Below are 20429 nucleotides of genomic sequence, written 5' to 3'. Positions count from 1 at the left end.
TATAAAAATGGGCTGGGGACATGGCTTAGTGCTTAAGCGCCTCTGGGTTCAATCTAATCCTTGGAACCAAAAAGAAAAAAGAAAAAAAGAAAGACAGACATGCCTGGGGCCACATCAATGTTTATAGCAGCTCAATTCACAATAGCTAAGCTATGGAACCAACCTGGATACCCCTCAACAGATGAATGGTTAAAGAAAATATGGTATATATACACAATGGAATAGTCCTCAGCCATAAAGAAGAATGAAATTATGGCATTTGCCAGCAAATGGATGGAACTGAAGGCAATCATACTAAGTAAAATAAGCCAATCCCCCCGCCCCCAACAAAAGGCCAAATGTTCTCTCCAATATGTGGATGCTAACATACAATAAGTGGGGGGGGGGTTATAAAAGTTCATTGGACTAGACAAAAGGGAATGAAGGGAAGGGAGAGGGATGGGAATAGGAAAGACAGTAGAATGAGAAGGACATAACTTTCCTCTGTTTGTAAATGAATACACAACCAATGTAACTCTACATCATGTACAACCACAAGAACGGGAAGTTATACTCCCTGTATGTATGATATGTCAAAATACATTCCACTGTCGTATATAACTAAAAATTATGAATAAAAAATAATAATAAAAGAAAGAGGTGCCTAGGATTTTTTACTCCTTACAAATGATGTAAAAAGAATGCCACATTTACAACAGGTTCCTGGCCTTGTTTGAAATGCTAATGACACTTCCTCAGAGAGGCATCAGTGCATAGTAACTAGAGCCAGAGTACCAAGTTCAATCTTGGCTCCGTCACTTATTAGTGGTGTCACCCAAACTCTGTACTCCGGTCTTCAGTTTCACAGTACAGCAGATAATCATATCAACCTCGGGACTGTTACCAGTCTTCAACAAAATGATGCTCATAAACTCCAGAGGAACAGTACTTCTTGCTTGCAAGGGTTCCACAAATATTACCTATTATTGTCCCTTCTCTTCAGTGAACCTTGGTTTCTTCATCAAAATGGAGATAATAATAATGTTTTGAACAACCAACAATAAAAATTATTTTAAAAAAATGGAGATAATAATACCTGTCCCAGTCCATTTCTTTTGGACCCTAACAGAAAAAAAAAATGCAATTATATGTGTGAAAGCAATTGGAAGTTAAGTGCTGCATAGAAGCATTGGGGCTGTTAATTACCATATCCTTGGCTGAAAGGTGATCCCAAAAGCCTGGGCTCAAGAGTAGGGAGCCTCTGAGTCTCTGGGCAGTTGGCCACAGGTGTGCATGTGTGAATGACTTCTCTGTGGATATGGTATGTCAGGGTGTGGGTCTTAGCATCTGACTGGTCCAAGGTTACGTAAAGATGGGAATGGGGAAATCTACTAAGCAAAAAATAAATAAGATTTAAGCTCCGCAGCCTTGCAAGTGGTGTAATTTCAAACATCATAGTCTTGGACATCTGGGCTCTATTACCTGAAATCCCATTAAACCTTTGGCTTCATAATTCTGTATAGAAACAGGTAAATTGCAAGATCCTGCTGATGGCCACCAGCCAGTTCAAGCAATTAATCATAAGAGTCCCCAAGCAGGTTTGTGCCTCATGCCAAGTAGATTCTTTAAGGGGAAACTTTGTGCACAAAAGAAAGAGCCCGATCCATGCAGTTCCATAGCAACATGCTTTGTAGCTCAGCCCACACAGAGAAGTTGTCTGTTATCATTAAGACATCCAAGCCTCATAACTTTTTCCTCAATGGAAATTAGTACTCACCCATCCAGGGAACATCTCCAAATCTCGTTAACTGCAATACAGACTATAACCTGCTAGGAGCTGACGGCTCCAGTTTAGACAAAACCAAGCCCTACCCATTCCCCACCCTCAGCACCTTCTCATTTGGGGTAACTCAACTTGAACTTAGCACTTTTTTCCTTTAAACCTTTCTGCATGGATGAACTATTTGCATTTGCCCCTGTGTTCCAAGCCAAAGAACCAGAACCCACAGCGATGTGATCTGGGAGCCTGTCTTCTGAATCCTGCTAGACAGACCCCAAGGTGAAAGGACTCATAACAAAGGAACTGTTTCTCATAAGGTTTCTTGCTTGGTTTTGCCAACTCGAAGAGGTTTATGTAAACAAGATAATCGTCTGCACTTCAGAATGTTTATAAAGTTTTTTCCTAATTACTGTTTTGTATATGGAGTGATTCTGGGAGCATGATAGGAAACAGAGGGGAAGCCTTGACTCTTTCCAATGTAAAACAGGAAAGGGGAGGTTGGAATAAGAATATATTTACAGTATAGATGAGAATACTTAGAGCTGCTTCTTGTTGTTTCAGTTTCTTCTTTCTGAAATCTTTTTACTAATTCTCTCAGAATTTCAGCTTTCTACTCTGCGGTGTGGCACTGTCAAATATGGTAGCCATGGGGCACATATGGCCATTTAAATTTAAAGGAATTAAAATTAAATCAAATTTAAAGTAATTTCCTCCATGCACTCACCATAATTTAAGAGCTTAGTAGCCACATGTGAGTAATGGCTGCCATATTAGAATATGTATTGAGCATTCCATCATTGCAAAAGTTCCACTGGACAGTGCTGCTACAGATCAAGGAACTGTCTGGCCTTGCTACCCAAAGTGTGGTCCATGGACCAGTAGCACTGGTTTCACCAATGAAGTTTGAGAAGCACTAGTCAGACATTATCAGACAGTTCTAATAAAGTATGATACAGATTCACCTGAGGACTTGTTGGAACCATGTGATTAACAACATGTCTAGGTGTGATTCATATGCATATTCATAAGCACTTATCTAAGGTTTTCAAGATACTCTGCTCTATGATTTTGTATGCTGAATTTCATAATTTGTTATCAGCCTTATTATTGATATTTTTTAGCTTGCTTAGCCTTGGTTCATAAAGAGAGACTTTTGGCCCCTTGAGACTTGGCATGCAAAAGGAGAACCACTTATAGACTACAACTTACAGACTACTTTTGAAGAATGCTTTCCTCTTTCTCTGGGAAACTGGAGAATTGTCTTGATACACCTTTTCTTTTTCCTTTTTTTTTTTAGAGAGAGAGAGAGAATTTTTTAATATTTATTTTTTAGTTTTCGGTGGACACAACATCTTTATTTTTTTGTTTTGTTTTGTATGTGGTGCTGAGGATCGAACCCGGGCCGCACACATGCCAGGCGAGCGCACTACCGCTTGAGCCACAACCCCAGCCCCAATACACCTTTTCTAAAGAGGTGAATCTTACAGAACATTTTTCCAGTGGAGAAGCTGTTGGATTGGTCAACAGAGAAGCCCTCGAGATTAAATAAAACTCAGTAAAGCAAAAGACAAAGAAAAATAGATGTACTTTAAAAAAAAGGGGGGGAAGGAAGGAAAGTAACTAGGTAACTTCCTCATGCTGGTGACAAACACTCAGGGCCCCGTTCTCCCGGAATGAGCCAGCTGAGGGACAGAGTGATGAGGGAAATTAGAGAGCAATCCCTCAGAGTATACTGGCATTGTGGAGAGGGAGGGGAATTGCAGTGACAACTTGGATTAAACTTCTATGTATATTTTCATGCTCTCTCATGAAATTCATTGTTGTTTGTGCCAGTGGACAGAGTTTTCTTCTGGAAAGTTCTGTGGGCTTTTACAGTGGCTGTCAGGATATACTGACTTGAGACACTTGCCCTTGTCTGGTGTAGAAGAAATCACCAGGGTTTCCACTGACTAATTGACTGTACAAACACATCCCTGCTGAGAGCAAAGGATCTCTTTCCCAGGAAGACATCATCTCCAGTTCATGGGATGCAAAGTGATGGTCCACTGTGGGCAGCAGTCTTCTAGATAAAGAGGTTAATAGATATATGCCCAGTGATCACAGAGATTTTATGAAGTTCTGATACCTGCAGACACTGATATTCCTAAATCAATTCTCATCAAGAAACAGTGTTTTGTCCCCCACTAATCAATTCTCCCCAGACCTGAAGGAACTGATAACTTCACTAATGTAGACTTTTTTCTATACTCATTCATTTATTAACCAAGCATTTCAAGAGCACCTTTGGCATCGCAGACACTCTACCCCTTACTACAGAAAGAGAAGAATAAAACTTACTGTTTGCCTGAAGGAACTTGAGGCTCAGAGCAGTAGTGCTTCAGGAAGGTGCTCAGACCAGCAATAACAGTCTTCCCTGCAATGTTATTAGAAATTCACATTCATGGGCCACCCTAGACTACTGAATCACATTCTTACCACTGGGGACCCAGAGAAGTGTTTTACCAAACCCTCCAGAGGAGTTCTAAACAATGAAGTTTGAGAAGCACTCGTCAGGCATCATCAGACAGTTCTAATAAAGTATGTTACACAAATTTGAAATTCTTCAAGGCCTACATCACCAAACAGGGAAGGAAATTTTACTCAGTGCTAAAAGAATATATGTCGTTTGGCAGATGCTAACAGTATGGAGACGACAGAACATGCCTGAATCCCTGGAACTTTGGATTGGTTGAATGGCTTGCCAGGTCTCAAAGCCTCACCCATCTGTCCCACTCTAAAACCAGCGTTGTGGATTGTAAGGAAGTGACTATACTATATTATATCCAAGATTCTTGATATTTTATTATATGAAAAGAGCAAGGCTATAAACCAAGTTTTCCCACAGCCTATACCACTTTTCTCTGTCCAAAGGACAAATAACTACCATTTAAGTACCAGGGGAAAGACGTAGGTGTTTACATGGACTGTTGCCAGGCAGGCTGGCTTCATGAGAATTACCGAGCCTCTTGTTTATTATAGAGTTTTCCGATCCTCCCCTTGGACATTCTGAATCGGTGGAGATGGAGAGAGGCTAGACAGAATAAAAATTTTAAGAAGTTCCCCCAGGTGAGTGTAATGCAGGCAAGCTGGGGAACTTCCAGTCAAAATGTCAGAATCTTGAAACCCTAGAATCTAGAGACTCAATTTAACCCACAGGAAGCAGAGTTGATTTCTGAGAGAATTACTGTTTATTGGGGGGAGGGGTCCCATAAATCAAACTGTGATTTTTATAGCATATAATAATTTAGATATTTATGTATAGTGCAATGATTTGATACATGTCTGTGATGTGTAGTGATCAAATCAGGGTAACTAGCATCCCCATCTTTAATATGGAGAGGGTTCTGAGCCTCTTAATGAGGACAAACACAGTGTCCTTGTCCCCACCCCACCCCCAGGACTGAGGGAAAGGGGGAAAACACCTTGCTCACAAGTGCATTCTTTTTCAATATGCATAAGTTGGGACAGGGTCACCTGAACCCTCCAAAACTCCCTAGAGAGAATTTCCCCATACCCCCTGGCCCCTGGAGCTAGTGTAAAACCAGGCAACAAATCACATTCTAAATGAAACCTTAAAGTTGAGGGCTGAGAGAGTAAGAGATGGGGGCCAAGGTCCTCTTAGCCCATCTACATATTAATGATTGTCTGAAAACGTTCCCATGGGGCCTTGAGGCCTCACATTTCCTACTTAATACTTTGGAATCAACAAGTCCCTGACAGTTTCTAGGCAGATCAAGGATTATAGCCTGATTTAAAGACCACAGCCTGTCTTAGGTTATTTATGTCTCCAAGTCTGGCTTTCTTTATCTGGAAGTGGGGGTTGTGGTGGTACTATCTGCTTTGGTTGCTTCAAAATGGACGTAGGTTTTTTGCAAGATGCTAGGCACATGGTAAGCACTTGGTTAATGATAGTGCTTAGTATCGAGGTTATTGTTGTCTGTAGACTCCGTGTTACTCAGAGTTCCCCATAGACACAGAATAACAAAATGGATGGATAGATGTATGGATGGATGGATAGATGGATGGACAAATAAATGGATGGATGGACAGATATGAGAAAGAGAGAGGAGATTTATTATAAGAAATTGGTCACATCATTATGGATGACAAGCAGTCCCAAAATACACAAGCTGGAGACCCAGAAGAGCCAAAGGTATAGCTCCAGTCTGAGTCTGGGTCAAAAGGCAGATATAGACCAAAGTCTCAGCTCAAAGAAACACAGAGTGAATTATCCCTTATAGGTGTGTTCTATTCAAACCTTCTGTGGGTTAGACAGGCCCACCCACATTAGGGAGGGCTCTCTGCTTTTCTCAGTCTGCTAACTCAAACATCCATCTCACCCACAAACACCTTCACAGACACACCCAGATTAATGTTTAACCAAATATCTGGACACCCTGTGACCCAATCAAGCTGACACATAAAACTAACCATGACAGACTCATTATGGTTCCCAGTTGACAGGGAATTTTGAGAGTTACATCCTAGTTTATAGGCATCATTTGTTCTATTGTTACCCTTTACCCACATTCAGATTCTGACCATCATTTCCATGTAGTCAGAGGTAAAGTTGATTACTTAATCATACTCTCAGGGAGCAAATACCCCTTCAACCTTTTGGGGTCAAGGAATGGCAGAAATGGAATCAGTGCCACCCAAAAGACATATGACTTTTCCCACCAAAAGGGCTGATGGCAGAGTTTAGTTTTATTGCCACATAAATCATGCTTTGTTCTTTTTTTTATCTCCTAACTTCTTCCATACATACTAATTAATTAATTGAGCATACCTGTCTAAATCATCCAATCTTGATTCATATGACGGTATGCCTGTGAGGGTTCTAGAAGTTAGAAGTGATTTAGTATTAGAGGGTTTGATTACACTGAATATAAAATCAAATAAAATGAGAAAATGATGGATAGAAGAGAGGAATGAGGTTTGAAATTAACCTTATTTCCTGTACATATAAGAGGCCCACTTAGGTTGGTTTTTATCTTGGCCTATTTTGGGAGGGATGTATTTGGCTCGCAACCAAGAATAGAAAATAAACAAGGACCTGTATCTGCTAAACCAACCTCAGCACTGTTGACATTGTAAGCTGGGTCGTTCTTTGCTGTGGGGGCTCTCCTGCACATTCTAGGGTGTTTAGCTATGTCCCTGACCTCTACCCACTAGATGCCAGTGGTACCTCTTAAGTGTGACAAGCAGAAATGTGTGAAGATATTGCCAGTTGTCCCAAGGGACAGAGAATGCACCCAGATGGGACCCACTGCTCCAGACACAAGAACTGTTAAATAGAAAGGGACCGACTCTCTAGGTCAAACCACTTTTATTGTTAATGAGAACTCTTACCCAGCAGTTACTTGATTTCTTTCCTGCATTTTCCTCACACACATTCCTTCTCACAGAGTCAGGAAAGCTTAGTGGTGAGAGCAGATCTGGGTGCCAGTCTCAGTTCTGTGGGAGACCAGAGCACAGCAGTGACAAGCTCAGGAACCTGCCCTTGTTTTCTCCAGTTGTGTTAGTGGGTAGTGTAATCCTCAGAGCTGATGGCAAGGATGCAATGAGAGACTGCTTGTGAAATGTAGTTGGCACAGGGTAGCTGCTCAGGAAATGTGAGCTCTGTTCATGAGTTGCTGTGCTGGGGCAGTTGTGGATCTCATACCTGATGCACATTGTCCCACATCCCAGTGCAATTTAGACCCACCCCAAAGACCTCAAACCTGACTTCCACAAAGGACACTTTCAGGTGGAAGACAAGTCCCCTTCCTTCTGAATGAAGACACGGAACCTCCTTTTAAGAACTGAAGTCCTGCTCCTTTCCTTCAGACCATTGCATGTGGGCTGCTGGAACACAGCACCTTTTCTCCTTCCCTGCCCTTACCAAGCCCTTCAGCCCCTTGGCTGCTGCAGTGAGAAACAGGGAAACTGATAGCAAGTCCAGATCTGTTCCTGATCCCTCTGCGGGCTGCCTTGCCTCCAGGCAGCCCCTTGCTGCCCTTGAAGTGTTTCACCCTCTCCTAATTGGAACTGTCTCTGAACTCTGTACTACTCTGGGGGAGAGTGAAAGCCAAAATGGTAACCGTGACCTCTGCAGGCAGGCAGAGAGTGCAAAGCCTTGACCTCTGAGCGTTCTTTGTCATCTGAGCCCATTTTATCATCCCAGCAACCCAATGAGGTAGGGAGTCTGCTTGCTATTTTAAAGGTGAAGAAATTGTGGTTTGGAGAAATTCATGTTTTCAGCATCACACAGCTGGTATGTGGTGAGCCTGGGATGTGAACTGAGATCCGTCACAGCCCATGCTCCTAAAGCTTCCCTACTCATGCCAGATTCTAGGCAGAAATGATGATTGATTCCAAGAATGCAAAATTAGTTCCTGAATTCAACAAACACACACACAAAGATTTTTCTCTAACAGCATTCTTTCTTAATTTCACAAAGATTTATTAAGCACTTTCTGTATACATGACACTCTATATTGCATTAGGAAGGCACAATAATTCATTGAAACCACCTTCAAAAAGTTGAAGAGGGGGGCTGGAGTTGTGGCTCAGTGGTAGAGTGCTTGCCTAGCCTGTGTGAGGTACTGGGTTTAATTCTCAGCACCACATATAAATAAATAAAGGTCCATCAAAAACTAATCAAAATATATTTTTTTAAAAGTTGAAGAGGTAGGCTAGGGTTATGACCCTGGTTTCAATCTCTAGCCCCTCAAAAAAAAAAGAAGTGTAAGGGGAGTGTTGGATACATTAAAATAAAGTATATGGTAATAAGTTTAAGAAATCTTACTAGCTCACGAAGAGAGTAGCTAGCTGTATCTAGAGGGAGAGAAGATTTCATAGTGAACTTTGAGGGGACCTGGAAAGATGGAGAGGTTGGGATTCACTGTTGTCAGAGGGTAAACCCACAAGCTGTCTTAAAGGGAAGGAAAGTTTGAGCAAAGGCCAGGAGCAACCCAGTGTATACAGGGAGCTGGAAGGAGTCTAAGGTGGCTGAAGCATACAGGGATGGAACCCAACACATGTCTCATGTTAAGGATGTAAATGGGACCCTCTTGTTTTCACATAGAGCCCATGCATCACCATGACCCACTCCAAACAGAGTGCTGGCAGCAGAAACATCCAAGAGCAATGGAGAATCACTAAGTGTCCCGGAAAGATGGCAAAGGGGATTGTGCCATAGCAAGACTCTTCCTCAAAACAGCATTTCTAAAAAGAGCTGGAGGTTGGGCATGGTGGCACACACCTTTAATCCCAGCATCTTGGCAGGCTAAGGCAGGAGGATCTCAAGTTTAAAGCCAGCCTTAGAAATTCAGTGAGGCCCTAAGCAACTTAGCAAGACTCTGTCCCAAAACAAAACAAAAAAAAAAAAGAAAAAAAAATTTAAAAAGGGCTGGGAATATAGCTCAGTGATAATGCTCTTGCCTGGCATGCAAGAAGTCCTGGGTTTAATCCCCAGTACCAAAAAAAAAAAAAAAAAAAACAACAAACAAACAAAAACACCATGGTTATTTGGATGATAAACCTAGTTATCAATTGCTGGCAAGGATCTGAAGTATAGTGATCCCGTAGGGCTGCCTCTTTATTATCATTCTCTTCATAATGCTTATTTCAGTTCATAGTCATTTTTAGTGTCATCCATTTTCCAGATCTGACTTTAGCAAAAGTCTCAAGAATAATGTCCTGTATTGGTTTCCTAGAAAATCTCTGCTGTCCTTCCAAGCTGTGCTGCTCCCTTGTGAGTTGACCTGGACCAAAGAGTTTTACTCCCATTGGTCTCTGCCTCCCCTTCAATAATACTAGAATATTATCTCTTAGAATAACTGTAAAGTATTTATTTTCTAGACAGTATTAGAGAATGAAAATAATCATGATGCTTCATTCAGTCAATACACATGGGTCAAGTCTACAGTGTTGTGAGCCTAATTTGGGGGGCTATTTTGCAAAATAACATGATAATAGTAAAACTCCTAGCAGCTGCACCATTTTCACTCACAGTTCTTCTCATGCAGGTGTGTCAGTATATACTGTAGCTTATCATAACTGTTTATCAAGTTGCTCCATAATCATCGTAATTAGTGTTACTTTAATGACCACGTAATCATCCATCTTTTTTTTTTTTTTTTTGGTACTGAGGGCACTCAACCACTGAACCACATCCCCAGTCCTTTTTTGTATTTTATTTAGAGATAGGGTCTCACTGAGTGATTTAGGGCCTCAATAACTTGCTGAGACAGGCTTTGAACTTGAAATCCTCCTGTCTCAGCCTCCCTAGCCGCTGGGATTACAGGCGTATGCCACTGTGCCCAGCTCATCTATCTTATTAAGTTATCATTATTTACTTAACCTAAATTTTCAACAATAGGAATCTGGTTGTTCCAATTTTTACTCTACTATAAATAACTTCTAGGTTACATATATGTAAATATATCATTTTTCATAAAATTATTTCCTTTGGGGTCACCGGATTAAGAAATATAATTTTTTAATATTTTTAAATAAATTGACATTATTTTTTTAGTGTACAATGCCATCAGCATTATATTAGTATTCCACTTACATTACAACCTTATCGGAAGTGTGTAGTTTTATTTGATATTTAATACATTTATTTGTACCTCTTAATTTTGCATTTTCTCAGAAGTAGCAAGTTTTTATATATATTCTCTCTTTTGAAGAACCAGTTTGATTTGAAACTTAGTAGTTTTTTTTTTCTTTTACATCAACAACTCTTAGTGTCCTTCTCTCTCATTGCCCAATAGTTTTGTGTACTAAATGAGACTATATTAATATTTTTCTGAGCAAAATAGTTGTATTCGTATAATAATGAATTATATGAGATCTGAGCATAGGGAACTATAGGAAGTACCCAGATAAAAATAATAGGAAAATTAAAGATTTTAAATCAGGAAAATATATTTGTACCAGCATTCCCAAGACCAAACATGAGCAGAGTTGCAATTCAAATAGTTCAATCTCTTGTCAGTTTTAATGACTTTCTCTTCCTAGTCCCTAACCTGCTCAACCAGTCTGACTTTTTAACAAACAAACTCAAGTTCCAGCCATACTACTTCCAATATATCCTTATAGGCTTCATCCCAGACCATTTTCCCGATGCATGAAACCATCCCTCCACCCCACCCCCCCGAAAAGCCTCATACCCTTCCCAAGTCTGATCTTCCCCCAGGTCAAGTACATGCATGAACCCCACAAATGTGAAATGGTTTCCCAACCCACGTCCCCGTCACAGAGCTGGATGCCAATTTCCTTCCTTCCAGGCAGCTTGGCCCGCCTCTGAGATGGGTGTCTTCCATGCCCTGCCAAATGGTGAAAGGACATTCCATAAACACAAGCCACCACAAATCCACCCTTCAGTTGAGTAACCACCATCCTGGCTAGAGCTTTCTCTTTGACCTAAGGGTGTTAGGGTTTGTTTGAATAAGATAATTGCTACATGTCAGTATCTGGGAGCAGAAAGGAAGTAACTCACCACATTTCCTCCTTTTTCTTCTTGCAGCCTCAGCCGAGGGTTCTCCATAAACATGGTTAGCCTTCCAAGCTGCTGTCCTGCCAGTTGGTATGAACATGGCCTGCCTGCTCCCCACAGAAAGACTAACTCATGGCCCTGCCGGAAGAGATCCTTGGAGCATTGACAGATAAACCGGATTAAATGAAAAAACACCCACTCAGTCAAGATTATAAGCTTTGGGAAAAAAAAAATCTTAGTTTGCTGTGGATTTTTAAATGAGGTGCATAATTATACAGTGCCAATTTGTTCCAAGTGGTCATTGGCAGACCCTTCACTGGAAGATGGCTTCCAGTTTTCATCACTGTGCATAACTCAAGTTCCCTTTGGGGCACTGTCTGTGCCCATCACTACCAGTCCTGTTTTAGCATGGCAACTACTGGATTATTTTATTATGTGTGCAGATGGCATGATGTTTTAGAAAAAAAATTACAGCAGTTCTGCAGTCTCGGTGGAAGTGTTCACAATATTATGCCCTGATAGGAATGTAAACGTGTCTTGGTTATGTTAGTTATGATGTCCAAAGGTATTCTGTCCAACTCTGAAGCACTTTATAAAAGAACACTACGCTGAGATGAATTAGCACGTTTGGTACATGTAGGAATACAAGTATTTTGTTTTTTCTTTTATAAATCTTGTCTTATTTCTGGCTCAGACTGTCCAAGATAAGCTCTACTACTAGCATATTCCCCAGTCGTTTGTGGTAGGTTGGTGTAAATATGGCCACAATACTGTTAGACCTAACCTCTTGACACTTTACTGAATAACCGGGTTACTTGTAACACCAAAGGGAAGTAGGAGCTTGCCTGGGGGATTGGAACACTGAAGCTGTTGGTTCCTTATACCAAGGCACAACTTAACACATGTACATACAAATACTCAAGTACAGGAGGCTTCTCTTTGGCCAATGTACATATTTTCTCATTCTATAGAGAAGGAGGATGGCCTTCTTTTTAATTAAAGACCATAGATGCCAAGGGCAGCAAAATGCAATTTTCCTGTGTGAGATCCCACTTAAACAGTGGAAAAAATTCTAAGTCAAGTTCAATCACAATTCTCTGAAGAGAAACAGTATCAAGTGACCCCTTTGTGCCTAAAGAAGGAAAGGTTCAGTCCCACACTAGGTTCCTTACTCAGCATAGAACCTTCTACTCCCTTTTAATCCTTTCTGGGATTTTATTCATGACTAATTTTTTTTTCACTCTCTAATAACAAAGCACAGTCTTAGGAACTGTCTACTCAGTGACTTGTAGCTTGTCTTTGATACTGACTGGACCTATATTTTATTTTAGCTCATTTTTCCCTGGATACAAAGTTGGCTGAATGAAAACCTCAGCAGAGTATGTTCTGTGTGCCTACTACCCCCGCCTGAGGCCGAAAGGCATCAGAGATTTCTCTTTAAAATAGATGTGACAGCATCTGGACCCCTTCCAGCACAAGTGAGCAGGGCATTTTGGGGTTCCTTGAGTCCTCACTGTCTCCACTTGGGGTTCATGAAAGGGAGAGAGATCCAGATGTGATTTGGACCACAAGCCTGTCAGACTGTAAAGCCACAGAAGGGGTGTCCAAGAGGGAACTCAGAGAAGTTCCAGTCACCACTGAGATCTGACCCTCTGACGTGTCAATATCAGGACCACAGGGCCCACAGCAAACCATAAGACTCTACAAATTCAGAATTAGGAGGTCAAATTCTGACTGTCAGTGCCTCAGGATATAACATCCCTATCTCCATTGCCCGTCTCTTGAGGCCTAGTTCCAACAGAAAGACTTCTCTGTCCTTCCAGTCCTCTCTTAATTCAGCCAGCATTTGAGTATCTACCATGAGCCAATCTTTGAGCTGGGACCACTGCAGCGTACCAGGCAGACTCTCCTGCCCTTCTAAAACTGTACCTCCTCTTCCCAAACACTGTCCCTTCCCCACTCTTCCACAATGAAAACTGATTTCAGACAGCATTCACTCTCTGCCAGATTAACCCAGGAAGATGCACACGGCAGCAGGCAGGTCCCTTGCCTGAAGGAGTGGACAGCACCATAGCACATTATATGTACCCTTCCTGTACAGCCAGCCCTTCCAGATTGAGCTGGTTAGAGCTTCCCAGAGCAGCTTTCAGGTTACTCTCCTTGAAATCCACCCTGGTCACCTGTTTCCCCATCCTTCCTTTATATAGACACAGCCATTGATCACTATGCTGGAATCTCTAAAGCTCCAATTCTATAATGAGTCCTGAGGACAATGAATTGGATGTGATGAATCCTAAAGAACTACTGCCAGGTGCTGAGATATTGTAGCTGGGAATGAACTGGTCCAGCCAGGGACATCCTGGGACTACACTACTACACTCTTGGAAAATTGGACATGCTTTATGGTGCAGATATTCACTAAGTGGTGGGGTGCATTGATACTTTGGCTTTAAAAGTCTGAACATATTAAATAAATAGAGTTTCCTAGCTTACATTTTTTTTTTTTTTGAGTCAAAAGAGTGCTAGATAATTACTGAAAAGACAATGGGGAAAGGTGGAGATGGGAGAAGACAAATGTAAAAATGACCATCAAAGAACTCAGTTGAAGATGGTGTCTAAAAATACCTTTATGCCTGGCATACACCACTTACTTGCGTATGACTACTCCTGTTTTCCAAACTGCCCACCTCTGTTTGAAATTATTTGGGGGCATAGCTTTGGAGACGTGGTGGAATAAAATCTGAGCAGTCACAAGCTAAACCAGCAAAATGGAGAAGTGACTTTGTTCATAGCCTCTGGCTTCCATGGTGATCCTCTGAGATTTCCCATGCTGCTTCCTGCTGACCTATACCTTTTTCCCAAGGGGAATGTGTGTGTGTGTGTGCGCGCGCACACGTGCGTGCACGCACGCTTGTGCAGAATTTTACCTCCCAGAAATTCAGAAATGGCTGTGCAGTGAGTTTTGTTTAGTAAGAAGCAAGAGATGGGGAGCTAAGGGATAAATATTTTGATGTGTAAGGGCTGTAAACTGTTGATGCTTAACTTTTACTTAAACCTGTGCTACACCTTTTATTAAAAGGCTCACACCCACACTTGTGCAGGGAAGGCAGTCTTGGGAATGAACAGAAATGAATAATTATCAGACTCTCCAGGGTGCCAAGGGGATTAGCTTGTCCCAGCTCCAGAACTGAATTTAAATATGCAGAGCATTGGTGGTTCTGCTCCAGTAAAAGCAGATCACTTCAGTAGCTTGAGACATGCCTGGGGATAAGGGACATATCAGCTCTCCTTATGGGGAATGGCCTTCCTTCCAGTCGTTGCGCAGGCTCTGCGAGGTGTGTCCCCACAGATTTGACTTCGACTTCCAGAAAGTAAAGACATAGATGAATTCCTTTATCCCCTAAAGAGTTCCCCACCCAGAGTCACTTTGCAGTTGCCCAAATAGAGAGGCTTATGGTCCTTAGTTCTGAGGGAAATGCACCATTTTTATTTCTTCCAGGTAAAAAGAGAGATCAACCTTCCAAGAGAATATAAACTAAGGATAAAAACTTCTAAAGCCCCCACCCTTTCTATTTGCAAATGCTTTCTTTGCCTGCAAATGTCACATAACTGATTTGGGGTGGTAACAATAAAAGTCTCAGGGAAGCTAAAGTTTCCGGACCCCCTGAGCACTTTCGTTTTACTCAGCCCTCCTCTTCTAGAGCATTTGCAGCCTCCATCTTTGAGATGTTTTCCTCCTCATTCTTTAGAGTAATTTTGCTACTTGACAACTAGACTTAAAGCTGCCATAGACCCTTAAAAATCTAATCTTTGAAAGTGACAGAAATTCCTTTATTCCCCAAAGGCTGTTTCTATTCACCTCTCCCTTGGCTTTGTTTCCTATGCGTGTGTGATTTTCTTTTTTTCCTTTTCATCTCTTTCTTTTAACATAGTGCTGTGGGTAGATTTCAAGCATTCTCTAAAGAACTTGAATAGAAAAACAGAGTCCTCACCTTTTTTTTTTTTTTTTGCCCAGTCCTGACTAATAATTCCTTCTTAAGCTTGACCTTGGTGACTGCTATCTGCCCAAACAGCAGTGGAATTCTCATCTCTAAGAGGGGACTGGTCAGCCCTGATCATCAAAACTAAATCGAGGGATCAGGGAGGGGACAGGCCAGGAGATGTTCCTACTGGGGCACAGCTGGAGACTCTATTTCAAAGACAGGCAGGGTTTGCCCCTCCTCTCCTTAAATCCGCATCTAATCCTGGAGCCCGAGAACTGTCCTGTGGATTCCCCTGGCAGCTTCAAGGTAAAAGAGGGCTATATTTCCATTATTTTTGCTCCAGTGACTTTCAATATTCAGGAGACAGGGTACATTAATTTGAAAGCTGTGCTGGTCAAGAGCACAGGCGGGTTCTGCCACACCTTAATAAAAAGAACAACAACATAGATGCTTCTCATCCGAGAAGGTGGCTGAAGGGACAGTGTCAATACTGGTGTCTTCTGCCCATTCCTTCGTTCCACAGGTGAAATCCTGGGCAGGGGAGTAGGAGCAGACAGTCATTGTTTCTAAAAATTTTAGGGTAAAATTTATCAGCAACCAATGCAAAAGGAAAGAGTCATCAGGCATGAGCCCGTTCTAGTCCTCTCACCCAGCGGCAAAATGACTAAGAGATGGCTTCCAAGGAACAAGTGTAAAAGGTTTTGCAAAACTGAAGTTTCATTTGCCACATAAGGCTATTTAAAAATCTTGAAGCACCCCAAGCATTCCGAGATCAGAGCCTCCCTCTCCTAATTACATCCAGCATGAAAAGGCACAAACAGCCTACTCTTAAATTATAATCCGTCACCCTATGTCTTGTGTTGGACTGCAGTTGGGTGGGTGACATCACAAAGTGTTGTTGCTATTAGACATTGTTCATAATCACACAAAATCTGCATATTGTGATGCCAATAGTTTGGGAGTTTCACTTTGTTGTTGTTTATTTCGTGATTGCTTCCCAACCCTCAGACATACCCAGGAGACTTAGAAAGACTCTGAAACCCAGGCCTTCTGCCTAACATGCAGTATCAGAAACAGCCCTACCTACTGTGAACTATAAAAAGATTTTTCAATTAAATTAATCTGATCTTGGAGATACTCATACCTAAAATTATTATAACCCTGAAGACATTGCTGTTTGCCTGACACATTTTTCATAGGCTTTTAAAAATTCAGTTGTTTGGGGGCTAGAGATAAAGCTCAGTTGGTAGAGTGCTTTCCTCACATGCAGAAGGCCCTGGGTTCAAGCCCCAGCACCACAAGAAAAAAAAGAAAAAGAAATTTTAGTTGTTTGGATCAAGAAATTAATAGTTGGTTTTGAATAGTTTGGCCACATCAGCATACACATAGCTACCAGATGTAGAATTCCAGGTTGGGTTGATGTGCCAGAGTTCACAGTTCTGTTATGTGGGATTGCACTTAATCACCTCCACCCCTCTCAAATTCTATGAAAATATATTAAAACACTTTATGCTAAAAAAAAAAAAAAAAAAAAAAAAACTAAAACAGTAAACTCTTATTCGATCATTATTTCACTTGGGGTGGGGAAACTCATTTGGAAAATAACTTTGAAGAAAACTTTGCTTGCTATTAAGTGCCTCCAACCACAGAGCTTGCTCCTGTCCCACAAACTGAGAATTCTCTTCTGCCATCTGCTCAGAGCTTAGCCCATCCTCTAAAATAGCACAGATGCCACAGAAACACCTTTTAAGCTCAAACACAATTGCAAAAATAAGATTTAGAATTTTAACACTGCCACGGTCCTTGATTCTAGGATCCCTGAATCAGTTCTAGTTCTTTTGTATCTATTTTCAGTGTTTTTTAAAACCACAATTGACTACATTTTGTCTGCATTGGGAGCTGCTTATGAATCCAAGCTGGCAGCTTTTGGCAATTCCTGTGTCTAGATTCTAGATAATGCATGTTTCCCCACATACCAGCTAAGGGGTTTTCATGGGCACATTGAAGAGGCCCCTAGATACAGGTAGATACTGAGGGAAATGTGAGACAGGGAGGTTGTCCATGTTTCAGCCATGTTTTAGTGCTGGTACTTTTGTCTTTCTCATTTTCTCTCTCTCTCTCTCTTCTTTCCCCCCCGCCCTTGGAATAGAACCTAGGGTCCTGCACAAGCTAGGCAAGTTAGGCAAGTGCTCTCTACCACTGAGCTACAGCCTTAGCCCTTCCTTTTCCTTCTTATCCCTCGCCCACCTCTGATAACCAGCAAGCAGAAGCTATAACCTCTGCAGTAGGTGTTGGTCCCCACTGGGGACAGGAGGGAATTCCATTTGCTTAAACTCACACCAGGCAACCAACCGTAAGGCACTCTCTCTACTCTGTATAGTTTATCCTCCACCAATAGGGAAATACTGTCCTTACAAGGCCATGTTTGAGGAGACTGAGGTTTGGCTAGTAAAAGAGGCTTGCATTGCAAAGAGCTGAAAAATAGCAGACTCTTGACTCTGCACTGTGAGCCTCAGTCATGATTGGGCAGAAGTAACTGATCTCCTAAAAAACCAAGCCAGCAAAAATGTTTAGAAACTAATTCCACTGAAACTCTCATATCACTAAATCACACTACTGTAGTTCCAGTTAATCCAACTATTTAATATCATTAGGCACTAAATTAAATAGCTTTATACAAAATTTTAGAAAAGATCAATATTGTAACAAAATTACATATTAGCAGTAAAAAGCACCTGAGAAAAGAAAATATTGATCTGTTGTGGTTTATATACTTGAGTTATTCTTAGGACTTTGTAGGGATTGGCACTGCTCTGATAAGGGCAATAAAATGGTCCGAATTTGAGAACGCTGGACTAACGGAAATTGCCCAGTCTCCCTGGGCCTCCACTTGTCTGGGATGCTCTGTCCCTGCTCAGCAGACCAGGTTATTTGGAGACTAAATGGAGCTGACGAGAGAAGCTATCCCACTCCACCAATGCATGCAGAATTATCATGGCAAGCTGGATTATGGGCTTTATTTAATGACATCTTTCCTAACATGAGGTTTTTCTCCTCAAAGCTTGTATTTCTGGGATTTAGAAAGGAAAAAGAAAGAATAATGCGAAAGTAACAATCACCATTTTACATACACACATATGCTTTTTCCAGTATTTGGGAGCCAGTCTGTAGAGCCCATTCCAAGGTGTCCCTCCATCTCCACCTCTCCACCTCCCAAAGGCTCAGAGCACCAGGACCCAGGGAGAGTCCCCCATGAGAGTATGAAGTTGACTAGCTGAGGGCCATGGGATGGAGAGACAGACACCAAGCTTCCTCCAGGAGGAGAAACTGCGTATTGTGAATTAGTATTCATTTGAGGAGAGCAAGAGGAAGGAAAAAAAAAACACAATGTGAATTAAATATAAGACCAATGCATTCCTTACAGAATATGAGGAGGGAATCTGACTAAAAAAAAAAAAAAAGAAAACCTGGTTCATTCTTTTCAAACTAACCTGGCTAAAAAGCACATTTCATAACACAGAAGCCTGTGTAGATGGTAGACATTTTTATAGCTTCCTTAAGTGAGCAGTTAAATGAGAAGTCTGAGTTCTGTTGGTCTCCCAAGAGTGGTTAATGAAATAAGCATTTCCCTTATTCATTGCCCGCACTGTAGTGCTTTTCTCTCTCTATGCACCCTAGGAAGACTCCCACACCCAGACTTAGGAGGACACAACCAAGTTATCGGCCAAACAAGAGTGCCTTCTCTGTTGGATGTTCACATTCATTCCCTGGATTCCCAGGGCCTAAGATGTTTAGAATCTTTTTTTCTCTAAACATAAGAATTATTGTGCACCACAATTTTGAACCACTGATTTCTGTATCTTAAGCAGCTATCAACTTGCCAATTCCCTTTGGGTCTTCTTTCTATTTTCTTATAATATTTCCTTCTGTTTTGGGTTTTCCTCAAGAAGAACTGGGGGCATGATTCTTTTTAAATTGATAAAAATGAAACTGTACAGATTTTTGCCCCCTTGTATCCGTGAGCATGATCTCTATCAGGCTTGAAAATCTGCTTTATCATTTTGTATATTTGACTATTTTGTATTCAGCATTACTTGACTCCTTATATGCATGGCAATGTATTAAAATGTGGCATTTCTATTACCGTGTAAAAGTGTTTTGATTCTGATTTTCAACATACATCCTGCAAAAAAAAAAATTACATTAAACTTTTCATTTCTATTTTCTTCAGCTCATCAGCTTTGCAGAAGAAAAAGAAAAGTTAACAGCATTTCACTTTCCCTGTGTTAGCTAATGATGCAATTCATGGTGGAAAATTGTCCTCAATTATGCTGTGTTTCCTGGAGAAATAATATATGTGAAATGAATTGGTGGCCTCCCTCCAGCACACAGAATCCCCAGCACCAGGTCCCACCAGTGTGATGACTCGTACTGTTGATCACTTTAGTGTTGAGTACAGCTGGACAAAAATCACAATGGTATTCATTCCTAGGCATGGGAACACACCTGAGGGAGAGAAGACAGCAGATCTTAGCTTACCAATTCGTTTTCACCCCCAGGAGTCTTAAGTGCTTACAGTTGCCTGATTGGTGGTATTTCCATGCACCTCCCGTTTGCATCTCTCAGGTGATGACCAAATGTAAGCTATCTGTCTTCTACCAAGAAGATACTGACCTTCAAATACCACCTGCCAAGAGAGCTGGGGTTAGAAATTGAGATTCCCAGATGGATTTGGCATTACTGGTAGCTCAGCAAACATCTGCATGCTCTCCACGATCATCCACATATTTTACAGATGCCAAACTTTTTTTCTTCAACTTTTTTTTCTGAATAATAGGATGCATCAAATGTGAACAGCAGACAATTTGACCTGCTCAAAACTCCCATGTCCCACACTCTTTTTCAATGAGACATGATAATGAGCACCTACGGAACCCAGGACTGCACTCAGTTTGATGATTTGCCTGGTGCAGTGAAAGGCACCTTCCCCAGAAAAGAAAGAGCATTTATAAATTCTGTAAGAGAGAGAGAGAGAGAGAGAGAGAGAGATATTACCTTTTTAATTACATGTTTACCATGAATCTAGTGTTTGTTTTGTTTTTGTTTCCAAAAGAGGTTTCCAAAAGCAAAACCTGTGATAACCTGCTAGATGAGCTCACTA

The 20429-nt window shown here is 41.3% G+C and overlaps 1 protein-coding gene across 2 annotated transcripts in view; it reads left to right on the top strand.

Annotated features, from left to right (window-relative positions):
• The window catches only part of Samd12 (sterile alpha motif domain containing 12), a 385987-nt gene extending 366579 nt beyond the window's left edge, over nucleotides 1-19408 (top strand). For both annotated transcript variants that reach the window (XM_046464750.2, XM_046464748.2), the window contains exon 5: nucleotides 11316-19408. In XM_046464750.2, the coding sequence (XP_046320706.1) occupies nucleotides 11316-11338 (23 nt within the window). In that variant the 3' untranslated portion in view covers nucleotides 11339-19408. The remainder of the gene's footprint in view (nucleotides 1-11315) is intronic.
• The last annotated feature ends 1021 nt before the right edge of the window (nucleotides 19409-20429 follow it).

Source organism: Marmota monax, unplaced genomic scaffold (genome assembly GCF_021218885.2).
Source record: "Marmota monax isolate L192 unplaced genomic scaffold, Marmota_monax_Labrador192_F-V1.1 WCK01_AAM20220418_F8-fsc00003, whole genome shotgun sequence".
NCBI lineage: Eukaryota > Metazoa > Chordata > Mammalia > Rodentia > Sciuridae > Marmota > Marmota monax.
Note: the sequence above shows the minus strand (reverse complement) of the source record. Positions and strands in the feature narration are given on the sequence as shown.